The 25102-nt window shown below is 58.3% G+C and overlaps 3 protein-coding genes across 5 annotated transcripts; 2 read left to right on the plus strand and 1 right to left on the minus strand.

Moving 5' to 3' along the window:
* Positions 1 to 1906: 1906 nt before the first annotated feature.
* Positions 1907 to 6712, plus strand: METTL3 (methyltransferase 3, N6-adenosine-methyltransferase complex catalytic subunit). Its single transcript, XM_074969354.1, has 11 exons — positions 1907 to 2111; positions 3024 to 3214; positions 3538 to 3936; positions 4389 to 4564; positions 4785 to 5001; positions 5400 to 5587; positions 5898 to 5936; positions 6019 to 6127; positions 6211 to 6276; positions 6377 to 6489; positions 6559 to 6712. Exons 1-11 carry the CDS (start codon positions 2018 to 2020, stop codon positions 6668 to 6670), a joined length of 1704 nt encoding a protein of 567 aa, XP_074825455.1. The 5' UTR covers positions 1907 to 2017; the 3' UTR covers positions 6671 to 6712.
* Positions 6713 to 7024: 312 nt separating this feature from the next.
* TOX4 (TOX high mobility group box family member 4) lies at positions 7025 to 14377 on the minus strand. Of its 2 annotated transcripts, none has more exons than XM_074969353.1 (9): positions 14299 to 14377; positions 11605 to 11673; positions 10682 to 10924; positions 10170 to 10427; positions 9516 to 9755; positions 9263 to 9334; positions 8016 to 8723; positions 7325 to 7488; positions 7025 to 7203 (listed from the first exon to the last, which is right to left on the minus strand). In XM_074969353.1, the coding sequence occupies exons 1-9, from the start codon at positions 14302 to 14304 to the stop codon at positions 7140 to 7142; spliced, it is 1824 nt and encodes a 607-aa protein (XP_074825454.1). In that variant the 5' UTR covers positions 14305 to 14377; the 3' UTR covers positions 7025 to 7139. The 2 variants fall into 2 exon arrangements, with proteins under 2 accessions (XP_074825454.1, XP_074825453.1); XM_074969352.1 differs by having other exon boundaries at positions 9516 to 9758.
* Positions 14378 to 14713: 336 nt separating this feature from the next.
* RAB2B (RAB2B, member RAS oncogene family) lies at positions 14714 to 19089 on the plus strand. Of its 2 annotated transcripts, XM_074969972.1 has the most exons (8): positions 14714 to 14846; positions 15032 to 15103; positions 15756 to 15823; positions 16107 to 16189; positions 16285 to 16377; positions 16718 to 16829; positions 17220 to 17288; positions 17619 to 19087. In XM_074969972.1, exons 1-8 carry the CDS (start codon positions 14801 to 14803, stop codon positions 17721 to 17723), a joined length of 648 nt encoding a protein of 215 aa, XP_074826073.1. In that variant the 5' UTR covers positions 14714 to 14800; the 3' UTR covers positions 17724 to 19087. The 2 variants fall into 2 exon arrangements, with proteins under 2 accessions (XP_074826073.1, XP_074826074.1); XM_074969973.1 differs by lacking the exon at positions 15032 to 15103 and having other exon boundaries at positions 14775 to 14846; positions 17619 to 19089.
* Positions 19090 to 25102: the final 6013 nt, after the last annotated feature.

Genomic DNA, 25102 nt, shown 5'->3' on the forward strand with positions numbered 1-25102 from the left:
CAGGTCTTATTCTTCCCAGGGACGGGATGCGGGGGATGAGTAGGGAGATTCAGATGTTTCTCTGCATCACACACACAGAGCAGAGCTTGTCCCTTCCAGCAGGGACAGCAGGGACAGACAAACAAATGGCAGGACTCACTCACACACACACACGCGGCAGGGCTTGTCCCCTCCAGCATGGGGAAGCAGGGACACACACAAACACACACACACACACACGGCAGGGCTTGTCCCCTCCAGCACGGGGCGCACACACACACGCATGTGGCAGGGCTCATCCCTCCAGCAGGAGTCAGCAGCGACATATACACACTTTGGTCGCCTCATTACCTCCAATGTGACTAAGGAGCCAGGCCCATGTGGCTGGGGGCTGTAACACGCTCATGTTCTCTGTGGATTGACACTGGGGGGCAAGAGGGGGGTTGCACACACTCCCCAACGGATTACCAGTACTGCCTGTCTCCAGCCCTGCTCCCTGCATCCAGGCTCCAGGCCGGGCTCTTTTCCCCTCCCCTGCCAGTTTCACATAATGCTCCTCAGCTGCTTGAGCCTGACCCAGCCAGAGCTGCTTGGGAGGCCTCTGATGAGGGGAACGTCCAGCCACTGCTAATCCCCAGAGTCATCCCCCCTTGCTTCTCCAACTCAGCTGTTCTTCCCTCCCCCCCAGCTTGCCATCCCTGTTTCATTTTCCCTCCCTCCTGCATCTGCCAGCTCTTCCTGTCTCTCTCCAGCCCCCTCACCAGGGCAGATTAGCTGCCCCCTCAGCCCAGGTGCCATGCTAAAGTCAGGGGGAGGGAAGAGTTCTTTACCCCCAGGAGGGACCTAGGGCTAGATTCGAGGACAGTGAGTCTGTGGCGGAACTGGGACTGGAACTCAGGCATCCTGAATCCTAGGGTGTGAACTGCCTGGCAATCTGGCGCACCCCTTTGCTCCACATGGGGCAAACACCCAGGGGTGTTTTCTGCTGCCCGAAACTCTTCTGCTGCCCTCCAGAGGTGGCTGCATGTTGAGGGGGTGATGTGCTTGGGGACACAAAGGGGCTGGAGGAATGGCAAATGTTATCCTTCAACCAGCCTAAAGCACGCCAGGGAAAGGAGAAGCTGCAGCAGAAGAGGGAGCAGGGTTAGGCCCTCATCCCTGCCCAGAGCTGGTCACTATCACTGGGTTTGTCTGTCAGCCCCCAGGAGCGGGTCAGTGCCAGGTGCTCACTACCATGCTCCTTCGTGCCAGAACGGTCTCCCTAGTGTCTGCGAAAAGCAGCTGCCCCCAGTCACCAGTGGGACGGGTTTTGCGCTCAGGGGCCACTGACCAAGATGGCTGCCTCCACAGGTCCACTGCATTGACAGCAGGGCTTGTGGCTTGGGCAAGGAATGCGCTGGTGCCAGTAACCAACATGGTCGCCACAGCTTTGCAGTGAGATTGCCACGCCCCCTATTCACCACCTTGATGTGAGAGACCAACAGGGGGCTGCCACCTCAGATGGGGGCCAGACACCAACATGGCTACAACCACTACCCTGTGAGGCTGGTGTGGAGTCCAAGTATAGCCAGCAAGGGCCAAAGCCTTTGTGCCAGTAACAAAGATGGCTGCTATAACGCGGCTAAGCGCCTCGGTGCCAGTAAACAAGATGGCAGCCAAGCCATCCCCAGTCAAAAATGGCCGCCGTGAGGCTTTAAAACCAAGATGGCCGTCGTTTGCCAGTAAATAAGATGGCTGCTTTTAAAACAAAGATAACCAAGATGACGGCTTTAAAAAAAATACCCCTAACCAAGATGGCCGCTCTGTACGCAACCCCCCCCATAACCAAGATGGTCGTCGCTTGCCAGTATACATGATGGCCACGGCGGATTCGACGTGTGGGCAGAAACCGGAAGTGCGCGCTCCTTATCTCAATCCCCCCGAGGCATTTCCGGTTACTGGTGTTTGCGCGGCTCGGGTAAGCAGCATCGGTCCGCCCCGGTGCCCGGGGCTGCCTGAGCGGGGAAGGGCGGCGGGGCCGGAGACCCCGGGCCGGACCATGTCGGACACGTGGAGCTCGATCCAGGCCCACAAGAAGCAGCTGGACTCGCTGCGGGAGCGGCTCCAGCGGCGGCGGAAACAGGATCCGCTGGGTGAGAAGTTGGGGGGCAGTGGGGGTCAAAGGGCAGCGCGGGGCCATGTAGTTCAGGGGTCAAAGGGCACGGGGTCGTGGCCACTCATAGGGCATTGATGATGCAAGTAGGTCGGGGGCAACGGGAAGAGGGTCAGGAGGCAAAGGACACGTGGGGGCAGTGGTGACACCGGCAGGATCCCCGGGGGGGGTCGCAGGGCCAAAGGGCAAGTGGCACGAGTTGGGAACTGGGGCCCAGAGGATACCAAGGGGTCAGGGGTAACTAGGGGAGACAATGGGCACAAGGCTCGGTGGGGACTGGGGTTTGGCCGGGGAAGTGGGGGCTCAGGGAGGTAGATGGTCGTGTGGGGGGTGCAGGCTAGATCCCTTGGCTGTGAGATCCAGGGGCACTGGGGGTCAAAGGTCAGCAAGGCCATGACTGGATCAGATGGGCAGATGCAGGGGTACTGGGCCAGGGGGATTAGGAACCATGAGGCAGGGCCAGAGGCAGTGGCAGAAGCAGGACCCCTGTGTTGGGGTCAGAAGTTAAAGGGCATTTTGGGTTCAAGTGGTCCCCAAAGGGCACTGGGGCAACAAGGTGCTGGGGATACAGGGGGTCAGGAATGCAGGAGGCATTGGGGGCCAGGGTGGCAGGAGAAGCCATGGGGTTGGGAACCCCATGGTCCCCCATGGTTGGTCGACAGCAGCTGCAGCAGAGACCCCAGCTGGATCCACTGGTACAGGGGTGAGAGGCAGTGGGGAAGGGGGCAGGACTGATTGGCTGGAGCTGGGGGGAGAAGTTGCCTGCGTTGGTTGGGATTGGGTGAGGTGGGGGATTTGGTGTTGTGGGCAAGTGCCAGGGCAGTAGGTGGGGAAGGGGGTGTCACCTCTCGGTACTCAGACATCACCAGCCTCACCCCATCTCTCTCCCCAGACCTCAGGAACCCAGAGCTTGCGTCACCCTTCCGCAGCGACAGCCCGGTGCCCGCAGCCCCCACACTCAGCACCGCAACTAGAGAGCTGGCCACTGACCCTGAGCTGGAGAAGAAGCTGCTGCATCACCTCTCGGACCTGGGGCTGGCGCTGCCCACCGATGCCCTCTCCATCTGCCTGGCCATCTCCACAGTGAGAGCCCGGTCCCTCCCTCTTGCTGCCGGTCCCATGGGACCCAGCCCCATTCCCCTCCACCACCCATCCATGTGAAAACACACCCGCCTTCCCCCAGCAACGCCTGCTCTGTTTCCTGTTTGGTGTTCCTTTGTTCCCTGTGTTGGCTGATCCTCTGACACATGCCCCCCACCCTCCCTCCAGTTTGACCCTCCTGCCTCCCAATGCTGCACTCCATCTCTCCCCACATGGGGGACCCTGTCTCTCCACCCTGCCAGGCACTAGGGTGACCCCATCTCTCTTCACACTTGCCCCACCCCGTGACCCTGTCTGTCCCACAGCCGGAGGCCCCCATCACCCAGCACAGCGTGGAGAGCCTGCTGCAGAAGTTCGCGGCTCAGGAGCTGATTGAGGTGCGCCGGGGGCTGCTGCAGGACGACGAGGAGCAGCCCACTCTGGTCACCTATGCTGACCACTCCAAGCTCTCCGCCATGATGGGCGCTGTGGCCGAGCGGAAAGGCCCCACTGAACCAGGCAGCACTGGGGGCCAGAAGCGCTGGGCGGAGCAGGATGCTGGGGGTGCCGTTCCTTCCCCAGCTGGTGCCACCCCCTCTGCCTTGACCACCTCAGAGCTGGCCAAGGAGCCGGCCAAGAAGTCTCGGAAGCAGGCATCAGACCTGGACCTGGAGATCGAGAGCCTGCTGAGCCAGCAGTCCACCAAGGAGCAGCAGAGCAAGAAGGTACCAGCTGGACACCTGGATCCTAGCCTCAACACAGCTGGGGTTGGGGGGCCAGTGCGGGGCTGGGGGCCCAGTGCTGGGATCTCTCCATGGCTCTGGGAGGGGAGTGGGGTCTAGTGGGTTGGAGCAAACATGATCTCAACCCTGGCTTGGGGTGGGATCCTGAGACCGTTTTCTCTGGACCAATACAGTCTGTCTCCTTTCCGCACCTCGTTAACAACATTCATTGGTACAGGCTATTGTGACCATTTATGAACCCTTACCCAGTTTCCAGCAGTTGGGGAAGGTCTGCTAGACCGCAGTTATTCCCACAGGGAGGAGCAGGGTGGTGGGGAGGCTGGGAGTCAGGACTCCTGGGTTGTATCTCTGGCTCTGGGAGGGGACTGGGGTAGGAGTGGGGGAAAGGGAACCCCGGATTCCTGGGCCTTCTCACTGCTCTCCCCCCACCCCAGGTGAGTCAGGAGATCCTGGAGCTGCTGAACACAACCACGGCCAAGGAGCAGTCAATCGTGGAGAAGTTCCGCTCGCGAGGCCGCGCCCAGGTACAGGAGTTCTGTGACTATGGCACCAAGGAGGAGTGTATGAAAGCCACAGATGCTGAGCGGCCCTGCCGCAAACTGCATTTCAGGTGAGAGCCAGCCTCGGGGCTGGGAGCCAGGACACCTGGGCTCTGTCCCAGGCTTGAGGAGGGGAGTGGGATCTGGTGGGTTAGAGCAGGGGGCGTTGGGAGCCAGGACTCCTGGGTTCTGTCCCTGCCTCTGGGAGGGGAGTGGTCTAGTGGGGGGAACGGCAAGTCGGACACCTGGACTTCTGGGTTCCATGTCCGTCGTTTCCCACTCTCCCCACAGGCGCATCATTAACAAGCACACGGATGAGTCTCTGGGCGACTGCTCCTTCCTCAACACCTGCTTCCACATGGACACCTGCAAGTACGTCCACTATGAGATTGATGCCTGTGCCGACCTGGACGCCCCTGGGGGGCGCGACCACAACGCTGGCCAGGAGCTGGTGCTGCCCCAGGCAGTGGGTGGGGACCCCAGCATCGACCGCCTCTTCCCCCCGCAGGTATCGCTGGCAGGTGGGAGGAATGTCTGGGCAAATCAAAGGGGGTGGGGGGTTAGGGAGGAAGTGGTATGGGACAGCAGGGCTCTGGGCAGCGTGGCTGTCAGATCTCTGGGGAGAGGTTTGGTGGGGGGCTCTGGGCAGCATTACAGGGGTGAGACTGTCCGGTCTCTGGAGAAGGGTTTGGGGTGATGGGGGGGGGGGCTCTGGGCAGCGTTACGGGGGGGGGGCTGTCGGGGCTCTGGAGAGGGGCACAGAGGCTGGCGAGCTGTGGGATGAGGCGGCTCTGGGGGTCCCAGTGTGAGGTGGAGGCTCCCTGCTGCGCCATCAGCGGCCGGAGGCCGTTCTCCTTGGGGATGGGGAGTTTTGGTTTCTCTCTGACACCCCCCTTCCCCCCCCAGTGGATCTGCTGCGACATCCGCTATCTGGATGTCAGCATTCTGGGCAAGTTCGCGGTGGTCATGGCTGACCCGCCCTGGGACATCCACATGGAGCTGCCTTACGGCACCCTGACCGATGACGAGATGCGGCGCCTCAACATCCCCGTCTTGCAGGACGAAGGGTTCCTCTTCCTCTGGGTCACTGGCCGGTATGGGGGGGCGGGGGCAGGGCTTGAGCCTCTGGGTCACCGGCCAGTATCGGGGGTGGAGCTTGAGCCTCTGGGTCACCGGCCAGTACGGGTGGGGCACACAGCAGAGGCTCTGGGTCACCAGCTGGTACCAGGCAGGGGGGGGAGGTGGGTGAGCCTGCTACAGCTCCTGGGGTGGGTCAGGCTGCAGGATAGGCAGTCTGTGGGTCACTGTGTGGTGTGGCAATGGAGGGGAGGGAGGGGTCTAGGCTAGGTTGAAAGGGTGCCTGGGTCAGTAGAGCATCTCACCCCTGCCCTGCTCTCCCCCCAGGGCCATGGAGCTGGGACGCGAGTGCCTCAATCTCTGGGGGTGAGTGTCTGTCTCCCTCACCCCCCCCCCATGCCACTGCCCCCTCTAGCCTAGCCCCTAACCCCCTCTCCTTCTGCCCCAGGTACGAGCGGGTGGACGAGATCATCTGGGTGAAAACCAACCAGCTGCAGCGAATCATCCGCACGGGGCGGACAGGGCACTGGCTGAACCATGGGAAGGAGCACTGCCTGGTATGGGGGAGCACTGCCTTGGACCAGGTAATATGGGGGGGGTCTCCCCAGCACCTGGCTCAGCCTCTCTCTCTCCTGTACAGGTGGGGGTCAAAGGGAACCCCCAAGGCTTCAACCGGGGCCTGGACTGCGATGTCATCGTAGCTGAGGTGAGTTCAGCCCCTCCCCACGCTCCGGCCCCCCTGCTGGGAGTGGCCAGGGCTCTTTCCCTGCTCCCCACAGCTCCCCCATGGCCACCACCTCTTGCAGGTCCGTTCCACCAGTCACAAGCCAGATGAGATCTACGGCATGATCGAGCGCCTCTCTCCTGGCACCCGCAAGATCGAGCTGTTTGGCCGCCCTCATAACGTGCAGCCCAACTGGTGAGTGTTTCCCCCCACCCCGGACACTAGGACCCCCCGCCCTCTAACCCTGCCCTCTCTCTTTGCCAGGATCACCCTGGGCAACCAGTTGGACGGCATCCACCTCCTGGACCCTGATGTGGTGGCCCAGTTCAAGCAGCGCTACCCAGACGGGATCATCTCCAAGCCCAAGAACATGTAGGGGATGGGGGGACAGGGAGCTATTTAATAATAAAACAAGAAAACTGGTGCTAGGCCTCACTCCCTGGGACTGGCGGCAGCTGCTGGCGCTGGGCACAGGCAGCCCCCCCAGAGCCCATTCCGCTCCCAACTCCTGGCTGAAGGGGACCCAGGCCAGGCAACGGGGTGATGATGGGGATCACCAGCAGCTAGCCTGTTCCCCCCCCCCCCCCCCGACCCTCTCCCCAATAAGCAGTTCACAAAGCTCCAGCCCCTCCCACTTTAATCAGCTCCAGAGGCATGGCCTGTAGAAAGAGCAAAGTCTGTGCCATCCCTGTGCCTGCACCCCACCTCCCGCCCACCCCTAGGGGACATCGACCCCCATGGTCCCCTGCAGTGTCTGTGCCGGGCTCGCCCGCTGTCCTGCAGTGTCTGTGCCAGGCACTGCCCCACACTCTGAACGGGGGCACTCTGCACCCCTGCCGCGACGGTCACTTCACAAACACCACGCTGTTGTTGGAGTTACGGGAAGCCAGCCACGCTAGGAACACGTCCCTGCGAAGGGAGACAGAGCGAGTGTGAGCGTCAGCAGGCAGGAGGGGCGCCCAGGTCCCTGCCACCTGCACGAGGACAGAGGGGAGGAGAAGGTTGCGGAGGCACAGCCCACCCCCCTCACCTGCAGTGCTTGACAACGCACTCGCTGCTGCAGTACTCGTTGTCCCAGTCGCTGCTGCTGACAGGCGGGTTGTCACAGCCAGAGCGCACGCAGCGGGGCCGGGGCGACAGCCCCATGGGCGACTCTGACACCAGCTCCACGTCCATCTGCGTCGGGGACTCCACCTGGGCATGGGGGGGAGAGACCGTCACTGGCTGCGGAGCGAGGCCCCAGGGCTTCTGCCCAAATCATGGCCCCGCCCCCTGCCAGGCTAGTCCTGCCTCAACCCTCCACGACCTCACACACCCGACCTCTCACCCCTCCGCAACCCCACACATGCCCCCACAGCATCCCTCCAGACCCCCCGCACCCAGCCTATTCCTCCTATCAACCCTCCACAACCCCACACTTCCCTCCACCACCCCCTGCACCCAGCCTATCCCCACACATCCCCCCAGACTCCCTGCACGCAGCCTGTCCCCCCACGTCACCTCTCCATGACCCACACAGAGAATCCCTGGGTCATCTACACCCCTCCAGCCTACCCCACCCCATGGCCTCTCAGAGACCCCTCAGCACTGAATGGGCTGGGTCTTGGCCCTGCCAGCCCCCCCATTGACCACGGAGCGGGGCAGAAGTACAAGGACACAGGAGGCACCGTGTCTCCGCCCAGCCCTCCCCACTCCTAGGAGCAGGGCCCCCGTTCCCTCACCTCAGGTACCACGTCAGCCGTGATCATCTCCACGGGCTCCGGGGAGCCCTGGGGCTCTGGGCTGGGCCGCTCAGGACTGGCCTCCTCAGGCTGCAGGGTGACAGGCTGGATCTGCAGGGCTGGCGGAGGCAGGATCTTGATCTGCAGGGGCGGGGGCTGCTGCTGCAGGTGGAGCCGCACCTTCTGCTGTAGGGCAGGCTGCTGCATGGCCTGCAGGGGCGGGGGGGGCTGCAGGACAGCGACCTGCTGGGCAGGGGGCTGGGGCGGGGGCATCTGCTGCAGGGGTGGGGGCTGGAGCCGGGGCAGCTGCATGGAGGAGGCAGCAGCTGCAGCCGCAGCTGCAGCCTGCAGCACAGAGCGGGTAACTATCTGGGTGGCGCCCGTGCCCAGCTGCAGCCCCCTGGAGGTGACGGAGGTGACGGGGATGACAGTGACCACACCGCCCTGCGAGGACACGGCCAGCGACGAGGGCAGCATCTGCTTGGGGATGATGATCTTGGTGAAGCTGGGCTGGGCTGGCGGTGGCGAGCAGAGGTTCCCAGCGCTGGGTGCTGGCTGGGGGGCAGCCGGTGGGGACTCCAGAACCGGCGAGGGGGCAGGGGGCGTGGGGGCTGGTGAGGGAGGCGCGGGGGCTGGAGCTGGCGCTGGCTGGGGAGCTGCTGGGGGCGGCACTGGGTTCAGGTCCAGCTCCGCCGTCTCGGCTGCCGTCTGCGGAGAAGGAGAGGGAAGATTAGCCCAAGAGTGGAGAAAGCAGGAAAGTGGGGGGACTCTGAACCCTCCTCCCTGCGGCAACCCAGGGGAGAACAGACAAGCCGGAGCCACCTGGGGGGTGGGGGAGAAGCAGCTGAAGCAGGGACCTTCGGAGAACTTGTTACAGTTTTGCTGAATTCCCTCAGCCATTTTCTCCGACCCACTCCCTCCTCCTCCATCTCCACCTCCTTCCACCCTGCTCCTCGTCCAGCCCCCTCTGTCCGCTGAGCCCAGCCCGCCTTCAGAACTGCAGGGCACAAAGCAGCCACTTGCTGCCAGCCCCTGCCCTCGGCCTGAGACTATACATATGGCGCCACGCGCAGTGGGTCCCCATGCCCGGCTGGCCCTTTGCACTACCAGGGCGCACCTGATAAGGGACAGACAGAGCCAGTGAGTGTCCTGCTGAGGGGCTGCAAAGGGACTTGGCAGGGGAGAAGGGAGCAGACCAGGCCAGCTGTGGCAGGGGGATGGGGGCCTGACCCCCTTATCTGACACACCTGGATAGCCCGATAAGCCGCCAGTGCCTTCAGATAGTCCTTCTTCGCCGCCTCCGTCTTCCTCTTGTAAACCTGGCAAGGAAGGACAGGGACTGAGCAGCAAGGCCCACCCCACCACCCTGCTCCTAGCCTGGCACACCCCCAGCCCGGCCCCACCCCCACTCCTCCCATCCCCAGCCCTCACCTGCCTGTGCTCTTCCCCCCAGGCCGCCATGGCCCTCCCCACCGCAGTCCCCCCCCATGCCGCCCCCACCTGTTTCTGCTCCTCGCCCAGGCTGTCCCACATGGAGGCCACAATCTTGGAGACCTCCCCAAAGGTGGCGTTGGGGTTCTGGCCCTTGATGGCAGCCTGTGTGTCACGGAAGAACAGGGCGTAGGCTGAGACCGGCTTCTGCGGCTCGTTTGGGTCCTTCTTCTTCTTCTGCTTCTTGGCGGGCTTCTGCTTCCGCCCCGCGTCCAGCACCACCGGCGCTGCCTTCTGGGCCGGCACCTGCTGCTGGAGACAGGCATCACCTTCAGCAGCACGCAAGTGGGAGCCAAAAAGCCAGGAGCCGTGGGCCCCGGCAAAACCCGTGGGGGAGGGAGTGAGGGGCCCCGGCAGAGCCTGTGGGGGAGGGAGCAAGGGGCGGGCAGGAGGGCTGGGCACTGGCAGAGCCAGGCAGGGGGGAGGGAGGGCAGGAGAGAGCACCAGACGCTGGCACAGCCCCGTGTGTGTGTGTGTGTGTGTGTGTGTGTGTGTGCGCCAGGATGGAGGGCGCCATCAGAGCATGGCGGGGAGGGAAGAGGCGGGTGGCTGGGAGCACCGGCCTGCAGCAGAGCCCATGGGGGGCGGTGGGGAGACAGACACAAGGGGCGCCAGCACTGCCCGTGGAGGGGGGCACATCCCGGGGCACCAGCAGCATCTCACCCGTCTGAACTCCTCAGGCTCGTCTTCCTGCAGGGAGCTGGTGGGCGAGGGCGTGGTGGAGAGCCGCTCCTCGGGTGACTGGGCAGCGGGCGGTAGGATGGAGCTGCCCCCCAGGCTCAGGCCCAGCTGGGAGCTCAGCTCGGACTGGTCAATGGTCGTCAGCTGGCCATGCCCCATCAGTGCCCCAGGGCTCATGGGCACATCTATCGTGACAGGCGGGTTGGTGCTATACTGGGTGCCCATGGAGTGATCCAGGTCCTGGAGGCGCAGACACAAAGCTGAGGGGCCGGCGCTGGGGGGGAACTGCCCCTCCCCCGATGCAGGCCCAGCAGCACCAGCCCCCTGCAATACCCCAGCCTGCTGCTAGAGGGCACCAGCCCTGGCCCCCCCAGCACCTTCATCCCAAGCCAGCCCCTGAGGGGCCCAGGCTCCTCCACACCCCACAGCCAGGCACTACAGGGCAGCGCCTTGCAAAGCAACCCGCCCTCCCCTGCCCAGCCCCAGCCCCTCACCATGGCCAGCCCCCCCGTCAGGAGCCCACCGCCCTGCTCCATGAGGCTGTGGTTCATGCCCACGGGCATGTCGAGGGCCTGCACGCCATACTGGGTGGAGAAGCCGGTGTCCGGCGTGCTGCTGGGGTCCCCCAGGTCATCGAAGTGCCCCACCACGTCTGAGACAGCTAGCGAGGGGTCGGCGTCCAGGGAGATGGGCGGGATCTCAAACTCCTCATCCCCCAGGCTGGGGGTGTGGAACGTCTACAGAGAGGTCGGAGACTTGAACTCGGTGCCCACCTGCCCCCTTCCCTGGCCAGGGCCCAGCCCCCATCACCCTGGTGCCCCCTCCCCCGGCCAGGGCCCAACCCCCATCTCCCTGGTGTCCCCTCCCCCGGCCAGGGCCCAGCCCCCATCTCCCTGGTGTCCCTCACTACCCCTCCCCCAGCCAGGGCCCAGCTCCATCACCCTGATGCCCCATAGAGATCCAGAGGATCTGTGCCACGCCCCATCTTTTAAACCGTCCCTCGGAGGAATCCCTTCAGTGAACCAGACCCCCTGGGGTCCCACCAGAGTCAGCCACATGGCTCCACGACCAAGCTCTGGGCTCCAGCCCCCCTGCTTCACCCCAGCAAATCCCACTGGGGCAGCAACATTTTCCCCGCTTCAGGGACCAATGCACCTCCGCGAGGGTCTGCGGTGCCAGCAGGCAGCCTCTTCCACCCTGAGCCGGGCCCAGCCTGGCCAGGTCCACTCTGGCCAAGCCACAGCTCCTTCTCGCAATGCTGCTGAAGAAACCGTCTTGGTTTCCTCTCTCTGCCTCTGCTAGTCGATCATTCCCAGGTGAGCCTGGGTCTCCCAGCTCCAGCCTCCGTCCATGTGCCTCCTCCCGCAGACCCTGCTCTGCTCAGCTCCCACCCCAAATCCATCACCTGTTTTCTCACCTCCGCCCCCGACAGGAAGGGATGGGCCGTCCCCGTGATGGCCAGGTAATTGTCGTTTCCTCCAGGGAACTATGGGGGAGAGAAGAGATGTGGGCTGGTGAGGGAGGGGGAGCAGAGCAGCCTGTGTCTTCAGTCTCTATGCAAACCCCAGCCATGGCATTCAGCCCTGTACATGGGGTGACTGGCACCCAGTCCAGGCAGCAGCGAGAGGCAAATACCTGCCCTTGCCATCTGCACCTGGGCCTTTCAAAGAAGCCCCGGGGGTGTTAATGGAGCTTTCCAGTAAGACACAGGCAACCATGTCAGCCTCACCTGCCCTGGAAGCTGGGCTAGGCACATTCCAGGTTGGAAATCAGGCACCATTTTGGGTTTTTTTTGTTTGTTTTTTAACAATGAGGGTAATTAACCACTAGGACAAACTCCCAAGGGAGGTGGTGGAATCTCCATCTCATGAGGGCTTCAGAGACAGCCCGGAGACCTTCCAGAGGGAACTGGGAGGAATTCTCTGGTCTGTGACACACAGGGTCCCTGCTGGCCTTAAAATCAATTAAAAGTGCCAGGGATTTACTTTGAACCATTTTCCAAACCAATTCAGTTACCCTGGTGCTGAGCCTTGTACAGATGCCCTCCTTACGGATGAAAGCAGGTACATTTCAGTTTGGGGCCACCCAAAATAACCAGTTAACCAACTCAAAAAAAACTGGCTTTAATGGGAGATAAGGCCCCCCACATGCTTCTGTTCTGGTTTAACTGAATTTAAACCAACCTGTGGAAGTGGAAAAAGGGATAAAGGGAATTTGAATGCAGACATCTTAGTTTCTTAGGAATAGAGCAAGAGTCAGGCTAACTCTAAACGTGAGACTTTAAGGCAGGGCCTGGGCAAGCGGGAAGCGAGTGAGAAAACTGTAAGAGATGCTTTTTTGACCTTGTGTTAGATAAGAATGGAATGCAGACTGTAGCAGGAACTGCTGAGAAAAGTGAGATATCAGGAAGGAATATGTATAAACAAGACGTGGCTGTTGATCATTATTGTATACAACAAAAGGTATAAATGCTTGCCCTAATTGTTTATCAGGCAGAGACTTGCCTAGGAAGGGGAAATCCCTGTCCCTCCGCACTCTCCCCCTTGCAACTGCTTGAGAATAAACCGTCTCTGACTTGTTGCAAACAACCTAAGAGTGAAGACTGTGTTTTCTTCCACAATTCTCTTAAACTAGCACAACAAGCCGCCAGGCTACATACTGGCTTCAAAGGTTTTAGCATTTGTCTAGGTTTGAAAATTAACCCAGATTGAGGCAGGAAGAATTTAAACTACAAGTTACTCCACTCCCTGCTTTGTCACAGACTCCCTGTGGAACCTAAGGCAAGTCACTAAGGGTTTGTCTACATGAGACACTCAGAAAAGTTAATCCAATTTAACTACAAGTGTAAATTTCAAGTGGATTTGCTAAACTGCACACAACTCCTGTGTGGATAGTCTTATTCAAGTGGCCCTAATTCACTTTAATTAACTTCCAAGTGAGTTAGGTTAAATTGAATTGAGGCCACTTTAATTCTGAATAAGAGCGAACATCTTCATATGTATTTAATGTGGTTAACTAATCCACTTTAAATGAATTCACATTAATTTTCCTGAGTGTTCCAGACAAGCCCACAGCCTTCAGTTTAACCCACATAAGCTGGGCTAAAGCAAAGCCCTGGTCTAGAAGGTTTAGTGCCAGAGCTGTCTGTTAAGGGTGTGACACTTATGCCGGAAAAACCCCCACAAGAGCCACAGTGAAACTGGTATAAAAGATATGCTAGAAGAGCTTGTTTCACTTCCCCAGCACAAACATTTTATACCAGCAGAGCTATCTCTACACTGGGTGAGGGGTTTGTTGCCTTAACACTGCTGACATGGCCATGACACCACCATGTTTAAGTGTTGACAAGACCTGGCTCACAGCCTTTTTGTCCCTCTAAAGTGGCCTTGGGATCTGGGATTTCAGCCTGACCCACAGGCAGAGATCTCTTTGAGGATGGGATTTTACACAGGTTCAGTCAAAGTGACGTGAGTTCGCGAGTGCTCAGGTGGGCCGGTAAGTTTACAGGTGCGAATCGAACTGCCTGAACCAGTTTCATGCCAGTGGGAGGCAGGTGTCAGTCACAATCCAGTCCCTTCATTACTTTGGTGTAAGGTCTCATCTACACTAGCACAGATTCGCTGACAGAGCTGGACATCGGCGCAGCTCTGCTGCCAACGCTGCCCTAATGGAGACACGCCTGATGCCAGCCCAAGAGAAACAGCATTTGAATGGGACACAGCTCAGGCCAGGACGCAGAGCCAAACAAGCTGCACCAGCAAACGTGCTTTTGTGTCAGCATCACCCCACCCGGGGGTCCTGGCTCCATTATTTGGGGGAGGGGGATGCACACGTGTGTGTGTGTGTGTCACACATGGATATTGGCAAAACCTTTACATGTGGAACAGGTCTGAGACTGACTTCAGCACCCCCAGCCCCCCGCCACCTCCCCAGCCCCCCAAGGCCCCCGTCACCTCCCCAGCCCCCCAAGGCCCCAGCCACCTCCCTGCCTCCCAACCACCCCCCGCCACCTCAGGCCCCAGCCCCGCCACCTCCCCAGCGCCCTCCCTGCCTCCCAACCCAACCCAACCCAACCCAACCTCCTCCTCAGCCTCCCACCCCCCCCCCTCACCTCCATGGTCCCAGCAGCCGCCACCGCCTGCGAGTCTGTAAGCGACACCCCCACCCCCCCACCCCGAGCCCTCTCCCGGAACCGGAAATCGCCGCCCTCCCGTGCTCCCCAGCCGCACTGTTCTCCCCCCGCCGCCGCTGTTTGGCGTCACTTCCGGTGCAAACCCCAAGCCCTCCCGTAGAGCTGGGAGTGGGGGACAACAGGACGCGCGGCCGGCCAGAGCGGCTTCCGGCTGGAGAGCAACCGAGTTTAGCTCTCCCAAAGATAGAGCGGCGCCGGAAGTGGATAATAGAGTTGGCAAGGGATACAGGATAGAGCGTACCGGAAGTAGAGCATAGAGTAGGCTCCGTGCTGGGGGTAGAGCGGCGCCACGCGCCGGAAGTAGTGCAGTGGAGACTGGAGACAGCACTGGGTGGGGATAGAGCGGCTACCAGATGTAGAGCAGTAGAGTCGGAGACTAGGCGGGGATAGAGAGGCCTTTGGCGGACCTGGTTGGGGCGTCATGTCTTATGCCTATCTTTTCAAATACATCATCATCGGGGACACCGGTACCCGGGGCCCTGTGGGGGAGGGGCGCTGGGCCCACCGGGGAGGGGCGCCCCTGTGGGGGGGCTCACTGCCTACCCCCAACCCCACCTGGCCCCGCGCTCCCGGAGTGGGGGCGGGCCGGGGGGAGACGCAGCTTCAGCCCCCAGGCGGGGCCGGGCCTGAGAGTCTCATTTTGTGCCCCCAGGTGTCGGGAAATCCTGTCTCCTGCTGCAGTTCACGGACAAGCGCTTCCAGCCCGTCCATGACCTGACCATCGGTGACAGCGGGGCGGGGCACCGGCTGGCTGGGGGGCAGGGGCTGCGGGTCGGGAGTGAGGGGCATCGGCTGGGCTGGGCTAGCAGGGGCTGTGGGTCGGGAGTGAGGGGCACCGGCTGGCTGGGGGGCTGGGCTGGGCTGGGCTGGGCTAGCAGGGGCTGTGGGTCGGGAGTGAGGGGCACCGGCTGGCTGGGGGGCAGGGCTGGGCTAGCAGGGGCTGCGGGTCGGGAGTGAGGGGGTGAGCCCAGGGCTGTGGGTCGGGAGTGAGGGGCACCGGCTGGCTGCGGGGGCTGGGCTGGGCTGGCCTGGGCTAGCAGGGGCTGCGGGTCGGGAGTGAGGGGCACCGGCTGGCTGGGGGGCTGGGGCTGGGCTAGCAGGGGCTGCGGGTTGGGAGTGAGGGGGTGAGCCCAGGGCTGTGGGTCGGGAGTGAGGGCCACTGGCGGGATCGGCAGGGTTTGGCTAGCAGGGGCTGCGGGCCGGGATTGAGGGCCACCAGCAGGGTTCGGCTAGCAGGGGCTGCGGGTTGGGAGTGAGGGGGTGAGCCCAGGGCTGTGTGTCGGGAGTGAGGAGCACTGGCGGAGCTGTGTACTATACTGCGTCTGTCCCATTGGGTCCCCCTTTTGATGGTTTCTAATGTTGTGTCTTTCTGCCAGGTGTGGAATTCGGGGCTCGGATGATCAACATTGATAGCAAACAGATCAAGCTGCAGATCTGGGATACGGTGAGATGGGCAGACACTGGCGGGGAGGCTGCATTCACAATTGTGGGGAGAAATGGGGCTGGGAGAAGTATCTGAGGAGGTGTGGGGGTAGGTAGCTAGGAGCAGTGGGAGTGATGGGGCTGGGAGCTGTGGGGTGTGGTTGTGTGGAGGGTGCTAGGGAGGATTGTACGGGAAGGAGGTGGGTGTGATGCAGGGGAATAGGGTGACTGGGAGAGCCGGGGGACCCCGCAGGGAAGTGGAGCCAGGTGAGCAGCTGCATTCACCCCCTTTTTCTCCCATCCAGGCCGGGCAGGAGTCTTTCCGTTCCATCACCCGCTCCTACTACCGTGGTGCAGCCGGAGCACTGCTGGTCTATGACATCACCAGGTAGGGCCTGGCTCCCTCACCCCACACTCCCCTCCCTCACACGCTCAGAGCCTGTCTGTCCCCACAGCACCTCCCAACCCCTCTCTGCCCCGCAGGCGGGAGACCTTTAACCACCTGACCTCGTGGCTGGAGGACGCTCGGCAGCATTCCAGCTCCAACATGGTCATCATGCTTATCGGCAACAAGAGGTAACTGAGGGGGTTGGGGTCCAGGCCAGGTCCATGCAGAGATCTTCTGTCAAGGAGCTGGGGGAGCTGCCAGGGGGTTTCTCATCTCCGTGGGGTGCAAGAACCCCAGGGGGTAGGTGGGTGCAGGGCTGACATCTGCTGGGTCAGATGGGAAGCTGGCTCTCAGTGAGGGAATTCTCTGGGTGGTGCAGGGATCCAGGGTGAAGCATGTTCAGCCCTGCCAGTACAGGCTCCACAACCGAGGGCAGGGCTCCCAGCATTGCCCTTGGGGGCCGTAGGACTCACTGGAGCAGGACCCCTGCCCAGACATGCTCACCCTCCACCCCTGGTGTCCCTGCAGTGACCTGGAGTCCCGGCGGGATGTGCAGAAAGCAGAGGGAGAGGCCTTCGCACGGGAACACGGGCTGGTCTTCATGGAGACCTCGGCCAAGACATCCACCAACGTCGAGGAGGTAACCAAGGGAAAAGGGGGCTGGGATCACGGCCCGGGACTGCCCCTTCCCACCCACCACCAGCTCTCCCGCAGTCTCCCCATCTGCCCACCTGCTCTCCTGCTCCATCCCCCAACCTGCTCTCCCACCACCTCCCCCCGCCTGCCCACCCGCTCTCCCGCCCCATTCCTCCCTGTTCTGCCCACCCCATTCCCACACCCTCCGATTGGCCAAGACAGCCGCCAGTGGCAGAGGGGACCTGGGGTAACTTCCCATAGTCCCCCCCCTCCACACCCTGTTACACCCAGGAGTCCCCCCCCTTACAGCAGGGCTAGGGGGTGCATCTTGGGTGTGGGAGAGAGACGCCCCCAGGCCAGCCTGCTTTCAGCCCCACATGTATTGGGTTTTCAGGCCTTCATTGACACAGCCAAGGAAATCTACAGGAAGATTCAGCAGGGGCTCTTTGACGTCAACAATGAGGTGAGCCAGACCCGCCCCCACTCCCTGCCCCACCTGGGCCCCATTGCTCATCCCCCGAGGCCTGCAGGGTCTCCTTGGCTTGGGGGTGCCCTGGCACTGCTGTCCTGGACACCTGGGTTCCCACTTCCTCTCCAAGGCATATGCTATGGGAGTGAGTGCCCCATGCTGCTATCTCGGATGCCTGGGTCCCTTCCCCTAGGGGCCAGGAGCTCTGTGAGATCTTCTAGGGGTGATGGGATCCCATTCCCAGACCCAGTGTCTTGTTGCAGGGCCCCTGGGGGCAGCACCCTCCCCTGTGCACACCTGAGTAACCTCCCCTCTCTCTTCTAGGCGAATGGCATCAAGATCGGGCCCCAGCAGCCGTCAGGCACAGCTCCTGGCGCCGGCTCTCGCCACAGCCCCCAAGGCTCAGGAGACAGCTCGGGCTGCTGTTGAGCCCCTCGTTGTGCACTCTGGTGCATGCCAGTGCCCCTGGAGTGGGGGAGGGGTCACCCTTTGCTCCCCTGGGACTGAGACCAGCCCACCCTGGTCCCTGGTGGGGAAGGTGGCTCCCTTGCTGAGCTGTGGAGGTGGGAGGGGGCTCATGACTCCTGTCCCGACCCCATAGAGGGGAACAGGTGTCCCCTGACTCATGCCTGGGGGGTGGTTAGAGACCCTGCCCGTGGTTCCACCCCCCCCCAAACATTCCTTCTTGTAAGCTGGGGTGGGGGGCAGAGACAGAGCCGGGTCTGGAGTCTCCCCTCGTCAGTGCCTTCTCGCTTCAGCTGCATTTCTTGCTTCCCGGGCCCCAGCGGGACCCCACCCAACCCTTCCCTGGGGCTTGTGGGTCCCAACTGGGGACCCCCCCACACCCTGTTTGTGTGTTCCTGGCCAGGTGCCCAGCCCCCACCCCTCAGCCTGTATTGGCTTTTATTGTGTACTCGCTCTCTGTGGCTCCTCGTCTTATTAAACGTGTGCATGTCTGCAATCCGCACTCCCTGCATCTCTGCTTATGGGGCAGGGCACCATGGCGTGGTCCTTCCCCTCCCAGAGCCGGAGAGAGAACCCAGGCATCCTGGCTCCCAGCCCCCCTGTTCTAACCCACTAGACCCCACTCTCCTCCCAGGGCTGGAGATAGAACCCAGGAGTCCTGGCTCCCAGCGCCCACTGCTGTAACCTCCTAGGCCGCACCACTGATGGGAGATTTATTCTCTTGTCAGTGTGGGCAGGACTCAGTTTTTCTAAGCTTTCTGGGGGCTTCAGGTACTGAGTTTCCCATTCACTGGGCACCCAGTTCCCTTAGGGAGCTCTGAACATCTGGGCCCCAATGTCTCCAGCCGCAGGGGGAGCATACTGACAACACAGAGGTACAGACACTGGTGATGGGGCCATAGACTGCGTTCAGTAACTGGTGCATCTGGGGGAGCGTTTTATAGTCAGGACTGGGGTTTGCAAAGACCCCAACTCCCCTTGTCTCTCAGCTCAGGTCAGCATGGCTTCCAGAGGGAACGGACAACCATGTGCCCAGCCTCCATTCCTGCCCCTTAGCTCTGGGGAAAGCTCTCTAAAGATACCCCTTGGCCTCCTCCGAACCCCATGTGCGCTGCTGCAGGCAGCTGGAGGGCTGTGCTGGCCCGTGGCTATGCACTGCATACATTCTACTAAGTCACCCCATCTCACTTCACCCACCTGCAGAGTCTGGAAGGTCTTTTAGTCTTTACCTGCATGGGAACGTTGCACCGGTTACACCAGGGATCTCAAACTCAAATCACCACGAGGGCCACATGAGGACTAGTACATTGGCCCAAGGGCTGCATCACTGACACCCCCGCACCCTACTGCCCCCGGCCCTGCCCCACTCCACCCCTTCCATGAGACCCCGCCCCGCCCTGCCTCTTCCCACCCCTTCCCTGCCCCCATTCCAACCCCTTCCCCAAAATCCCCACCCCAACTCCGCCCCTGCCCTGCCTCTTCTCTGCCTCCTCCCCTGAGCAGGAGGCTCCCCGCTCCTCCCCCCTCCCTCCTGGCTGTTTGGCGGAGGGAAGCGCCTGGAGGTAGGCAGAGGCGCGGCGCTCTCGGGGGAGAGCTTGCCGGCCGCAGCAAATAACTCGGGGGGGGGGGAAATGGGGGGGCATGGGGAGCTTGGCAGGCCACAGCAACCCCTGGGTTACACGCTGATTGGTTTGAACCTGCTGATTGGTTTGAACATAAAAAAGAAGCTTACAAGAAGTGGAAGGTTGGACATATGACCAGGGAAGAGTATAAAAATATTGCTCGGGCATGTAGGAAAGATAGAAGGAGGGCCAAATCGCACCTGGAGCTGCAGCTAGCAAGAGATGTCAAGAGTAACAAGAAGGGTTTCTTCAGGTATGTTGGCAACAAGAAGAAAGCCAAGGAAAGTGTGGGCCCCTTACTGAATGAGGGAGGCAACCTAGTGACAGAGGATGTGGAAAAAGCTAATGTACTCAATGCTTTTTTTTGCCTCTGTTTTCACTAACAAGGTCAGCTCCCAGACTGCTGCGCTGGGCATCACAGAATGGGGAAGAGATGGCCAGCCCTCTGTGGAGATAGAGGTGGTTAGGGACTATTTAGAAAAGCTGGACGTGCACAAGTCCATGGGGCCGGACGAGTTACATCCGAGAGTGCTGAAGGAATTGGCGGCTGTGATTGCAGAGCCCTTGGCCATTATCTTTGAAAACTCGTGGCGAACGGGGGAAGTCCCGGATGACTGGAAAAAGGCTAATGTAGTGCCAATCTTTAAAAAAGGGAAGAAGGAGGATCCTGGGAACTACAGGCCAGTCAGCCTCACCTCAGTCCCTGGAAAAATCATGGAGCAGGTCCTCAAAGAATCAATCCTGAAGCACTTACATGAGAGGAAAGTGATCAGGAACAGTCAGCATGGATTCACCAAGGGAAGGTCATGCCTGACTAATCTAATCGCCTTTTATGATGAGATTACTGGTTCTGTGGATGAAGGGAAAGCAGTGGATGTATTGTTTCTTGACTTTAGCAAAGCTTTTGACACGGTCTCCCACAGTATTCTTGTCAGCAAGTTAAGGAAGTATGGGCTAGATGAATGCACTATAAGGTGGGTAGAAAGCTGGCTAGATTGTCGGGCTCAACGGGTAGTGATAAATGGCTCCATGTCTAGTTGGCAGCCGGTGTCAAGTGGAGTGCCCCAGGGGTCGGTCCTGGGGCCGGTTTTGTTCAATATCTTCATAAATGATCTGGAGGATGGTGTGGATTGCACTCTCAGCAAATTTGCAGATGATACTAAACTGGGAGGAGTGGTAGATACGCTGGAGGGGAGGGATAGGATACAGAAGGACCTAGACAAATTGGAGGATTGGGCCAAAAGAAATCTGATGAGGTTCAATAAGGATAAGTGCAGGGTCCTGCACTTAGGATGGAAGAATCCAATGCACCGCTACAGACTAGGGACCGAATGGCTAGGCAGCAGTTCTGCGGAAAAGGACCTAGGGGTGACAGTGGACAAGAAGCTGGATATGAGTCAACAGTGTGCCCTTGTTGCCAAGAAGGCCAATGGCATTTTGGGATGTATAAGTAGGGGCATAGCGAGCAGATCGAGGGACGTGATCATCCCCCTCTATTCGACACTGGTGAGGCCTCATCTGGAGTACTGTGTCCAGTTTTGGGCCCCACACTACAAGAAGGATGTGGATAAATTGGAGAGAGTCCAGCGAAGGGCAACAAAAATGATTAGGGGTCTAGAGCACATGACTTATGAGGAGAGGCTGAGGGAGCTGGGATTGTTTAGTCTGCAGAAGAGAAGAATGAGGGGGGATTTGATAGCTGCTTTCAACTACCTGAAAGGGGGTTCCAAAGAGGATGGCTCTAGACTGTTCTCAATGGTAGCAGATGACAGAACGAGGAGTAATGGTCTCAAGTTGCAATGCGGGAGGTTTAGATTGGATATTAGGAAAAACTTTTTCACTAAGAGGGTGGTGAAACACTGGAATGCGTTACCTAGGGAGGTGGTAGAATCTCCTTCCTTAGAGGTTTTTAAGGTCAGGCTTGACAAAGCCCTGGCTGGGATGATTTAACTGGGAATTGGTCCTGCTTCGAGCAGGGGGTTGGACTAGATGACCTTCTGGGGTCCCTTCCAACCCTGATATTCTATGATTCTATGCTGCTGGACCCCATTGGACGCTACAATACCTGTGCCCAATTGTAAACTAAACTGAAATAGGTAGGGTGACCAGATGTCCCGTCTTTATAGGGACAGCCCCTTTTTTGGGGACTTTTTCTTATATAAGCTCCTATTACCTCCCACCCCCTGTCCCGTTTTTTCACAGTTGCTATCTGGTCACCCTAGAAATAGACCACTTCTAAACCCAAATGGGAGACAGTGCCGTGGTTTGTTCTGGCTTGGATGTCTGAGTTGGAATTTGCAGGTTGGCTGCATTAGACTGATGCAATTTCCCCATGTAGATGATACCTGAGGGGCTGTCTACTCAGGAAAGTTAATCTATATTCACTTTTAAAGTAGATTCCTTAAAGTGCATTAAACCCCTGTGTGGATGCTTTTATTATTTAGAATTAAAGTGAGCTGAATACAGTTTAGCTTAATTCATTTTGGCTGTAAATTAAAATCAACTGAATTAGTGTCACCTTAATTCTGAATAAGAGCATCCATACAGGGATTTAATCTGGTTTAATGGCTCCATTTTAAATTCACCCCTTAGATCGCAAGCTGCTTGAGGTGGGGACGGTTGGGTATTCTGTGTCTCCTGGACCAAGTGGGCCCCAACCTGCTGTGCTCTTTGTGTGCTACTGCTGTATACGTGTTACTAGCATAATTGCACTGGGGTGGGGGGGTCACTGGATTTTGGACAAAAATGTTTTGCTGAAAAATAGGGTTCCACCTCTATATACACATAGATTCCCCCCTCCCAAAAATATTTAACAATTTAAAATATTTTGAAGGGGAAAATATTGCAAATTTTTGGTTTGAAATTGTGGGGAAATGTCAACTTTCTCGCATTTTTATTTTCTTGCATTTTCTATGGGGGAAAAAGGAGTTTGAAAGGTTTTTAAAGTTGGAGAATGTGGGAGGAAGAACCCCTCTGTTTCTCGTGTCTACATTTTCCCAGTGAGAAAAAACATTTTAACCAAAAAAAAAGTGATCATTGTTCTACCCTTTTTTTTTTCCCCCAGTAAGGTAAAAAAGGAGAGAAAGGGAATTTTAAAAAAAAAGAAAAAAAAAAGTGAGAGAAGGAAAAACCAAGAAAATCCTTTTTTTATTATGTAAATGTTTGTTTACAAACACTTTGAAAAAAAAATTTGTTTCAAATTTTGAAACAAAAACAATTTAAAAAGTTTAAAATGTTGAAGAAACAAAAATCGTTCATTTTCTGTTGAAGCTTTTTGTAAAACAAACTTTCAACCCATCTCTCAAGTGCAGGAGACAGTTTCGAGGCACATGTTGGCTTTGTTAGGGACAGTCCCAGTTTGCAAGCCTAGGGACTTGCACTGTCTGTCTCTAGCTGTGTCTACACTACGCAGGCTATGCCAGCATGCGCTGCATCTCCAGAAGTTTTTCTGCCAGTGGAGGAACGTGACCTCGCCAAACAACATGAGTTGTGCTGACAAGCCCTTTTCTGCCCGCACAGCTGGGGCTTTGTTGGCATAGCTGTGTTGCTAGGTTGTGTGTTTTGTTCACACCCCTGGCTGACATATCCATTAAGTGTAGACAAGGTCTTAGCATCTCCTGGGACAGGACTGACCTGAGGGAGTCCAGCCCCACAGGGAAGCTATCTGGGAGTTATGAATTCAGTCCAAATTTGGGCATTTTAGGGTTTGTTTTGGGGCAGTTTTTTATTTTATTTTAAAAAGAAAATGAGCAATTTTAATTTCAGACATTTTGATTAGTTTTTGTTTGGTTGTTTTTCTTCCTGTTTCGGGGGGACGGGACTTTGAGGGGAACACTAGTTTTTCTGGTTCCCCTTTTTTCACTGGTGATGGGTTATTTAAACCTTTGAAACTGTCAAATGATTTCATTTCAGAATAGCAGGGAGTCGGGGAATTCCTCCTGTCCCTCACTTTTACATCCCCTCCCTTTTTTCCTAAGGCAAGGAAAGGGGAGGGCTACTGGAGGAGGGAAGGAATTCCCCCACTGTTTGTAGAATAAAATTTTTGACTTTGTTTAAAAAACAATAAATCTTTTTCTGTGGGAAGTGGCTTTGCGGAAACACCCTTTGGGATTAAAAAGCTTTTTGGAGGGAAATGTGTTGAGCTGCTCCAGGTCTCAGCATCAAGCTGGAAGGGCTGAGAATCCCAGCTGAGGGATGCTTTAGCCAGACACCAGTCACTGGGCTTAGTACAGAAGTTAGTCTAGGTGAGCCACTGCTCTCTGATGGAAGGACCGGAGCGGTTTTGTTGGGCATTTCTCCCTGCACTTCTCAGACACCTTGGAGCTGCACTGGGTCATCTGGGTGTGAGACATGGCCCCGCGTAGGCTGGCTGGGTCGAGCCCCCGGGAAGCGCAGCAGTGACTAATACATGGGTCACAGAGGCTAATGTTTCTGGGCATCTCTCTGGGGAGAATGAATTGACTGGTCACCCACCCAGCTCTCTGTCCTTCCCCCTGCAGTGTCTGTCCTCATCTACCCACCTTGTCCTTTTACTGATAACATTACATATCTCTACCTGGTGTCTGTCTGTCTGTCTGTTTCTCCACGCTTTCTAGCCATCCCCATATACACCTGCTTTTTCTCTGCCTGTATCCTTCCATCCCTCCTCAGTCTGCCTGTCTGTCAGGACTCCTCTTGGTTTCTTTGTGACACCTGGATGTCGAATAAACCCTGCCCCGGCCTCAATGTGCCTGTTTTATTTGAATCCCACTGGGGCTCAGCTTCCTTTGTGAAGACTGGGTCCTGGTTCATAGGCTGAGCCCTGAGACAGGGGCATGGCGCTGACTTCAGGCAGTGACCTCTGAATGAAAGAGCAAGAATGGAGCAAGGCAAGCAGCTTTTAACGCTCGGGGTCAGGGGCAATAGCTTTGTTCCCACTCTGGCGATGGTGCCTCTGAGCGTGCCAATGCAGGGGGCAATGTGGGGCAGAGGCCCCAAAGAGTCCCACAGGAGGCGGATGCTGCTGCAGGGTTGTCCTCTCACTGACAGAAGCTCTGTTGGCCACACCCTGATCCTAGCTGTAAAATCCTCAGGGACCTGGAGGTGAGCAATCCCACCATCTCTCTGTTCACTGCCCTGGAATTTCCTTCACATCTCCCAGTGCCCAGAAGGTGCCTAGACTTAAGGCCTGCTTACACACAGCATTGTCCAGATTAACCCCACATGTGGACGTTCTTATTCCAGAAGAAGAGTTCTTGGCTTCTGTGTATCACTGCGCAGGCTTTGCCAGGGTAACTGTAGTAGCTAGACCAGCAAACCCTCTTAGTGTGGACACAGTTTATACCAGCAAGAAAAGATGGTGCTTTTGCTGGCACGTCCAGCGTGTGCCTTGTACGCACTAGAAAAGCTTTTCTGCCGTAGCTTGACCAGTCTAGCTACACGCAAATCCTCCTGGAGGAGACAAAAGTGCTCACGTGCCAGTATAATCCATCTGCTCTCAAGCTTAGAACAGGTATGTGGGTAACAAAACTACACCTGGTGAAACAGCTCTGCTCATAACAATGGTGAATGTAGACCAGGTGTCTCCGTCAAGTGAAAGAGCTGTACCAGTAGAAGAGGAGTATTGCTAAGAGCTTTGCTGGCACACCTTTGTGAGTCAGGGATACACTGCTTCACAACCCGACCCATAAAACTGTGTCGACGGAGTCTACAGTGTAGACAGCGCCTGAGGGTTTATGTACA

Source organism: Natator depressus, chromosome 13 (genome assembly GCF_965152275.1).
Source record: "Natator depressus isolate rNatDep1 chromosome 13, rNatDep2.hap1, whole genome shotgun sequence".
Lineage (NCBI taxonomy): Eukaryota > Metazoa > Chordata > Testudines > Cheloniidae > Natator > Natator depressus.

Excerpts from the sequence above, each read along its gene's own strand:
- METTL3 (XM_074969354.1), top strand. The coding sequence starts at position 2,018 with ATGTCGGACACGTGGAGCTCGATCCAGGCCCACAAGAAGCAGCTGGAC. Across the intron at positions 5,002-5,399 it reads ACCGCCTCTTCCCCCCGCAG|TGGATCTGCTGCGACATCCG; the intron begins GTATCGCTGGCA and ends TTCCCCCCCCAG. Across the intron at positions 5,937-6,018 it reads GAGTGCCTCAATCTCTGGGG|GTACGAGCGGGTGGACGAGA; the intron begins GTGAGTGTCTGT and ends CTTCTGCCCCAG.
- TOX4 (XM_074969352.1), bottom strand. Across the intron at positions 10,428-10,681 it reads TGACGGGGGGGCTGGCCATG|GACCTGGATCACTCCATGGG; the intron begins GTGAGGGGCTGG and ends CTGCGCCTCCAG. Across the intron at positions 8,724-9,262 it reads CGGCTTATCGGGCTATCCAG|ACGGCAGCCGAGACGGCGGA; the intron begins GTGTGTCAGATA and ends CCTTCTCCGCAG.
- RAB2B (XM_074969972.1), top strand. The coding sequence starts at position 14,801 with ATGTCTTATGCCTATCTTTTCAAATACATCATCATCGGGGACACCG. Across the intron at positions 15,104-15,755 it reads CGTCCATGACCTGACCATCG|GTGTGGAATTCGGGGCTCGG; the intron begins GTGACAGCGGGG and ends TCTTTCTGCCAG. Across the intron at positions 16,830-17,219 it reads CATCCACCAACGTCGAGGAG|GCCTTCATTGACACAGCCAA; the intron begins GTAACCAAGGGA and ends TTGGGTTTTCAG.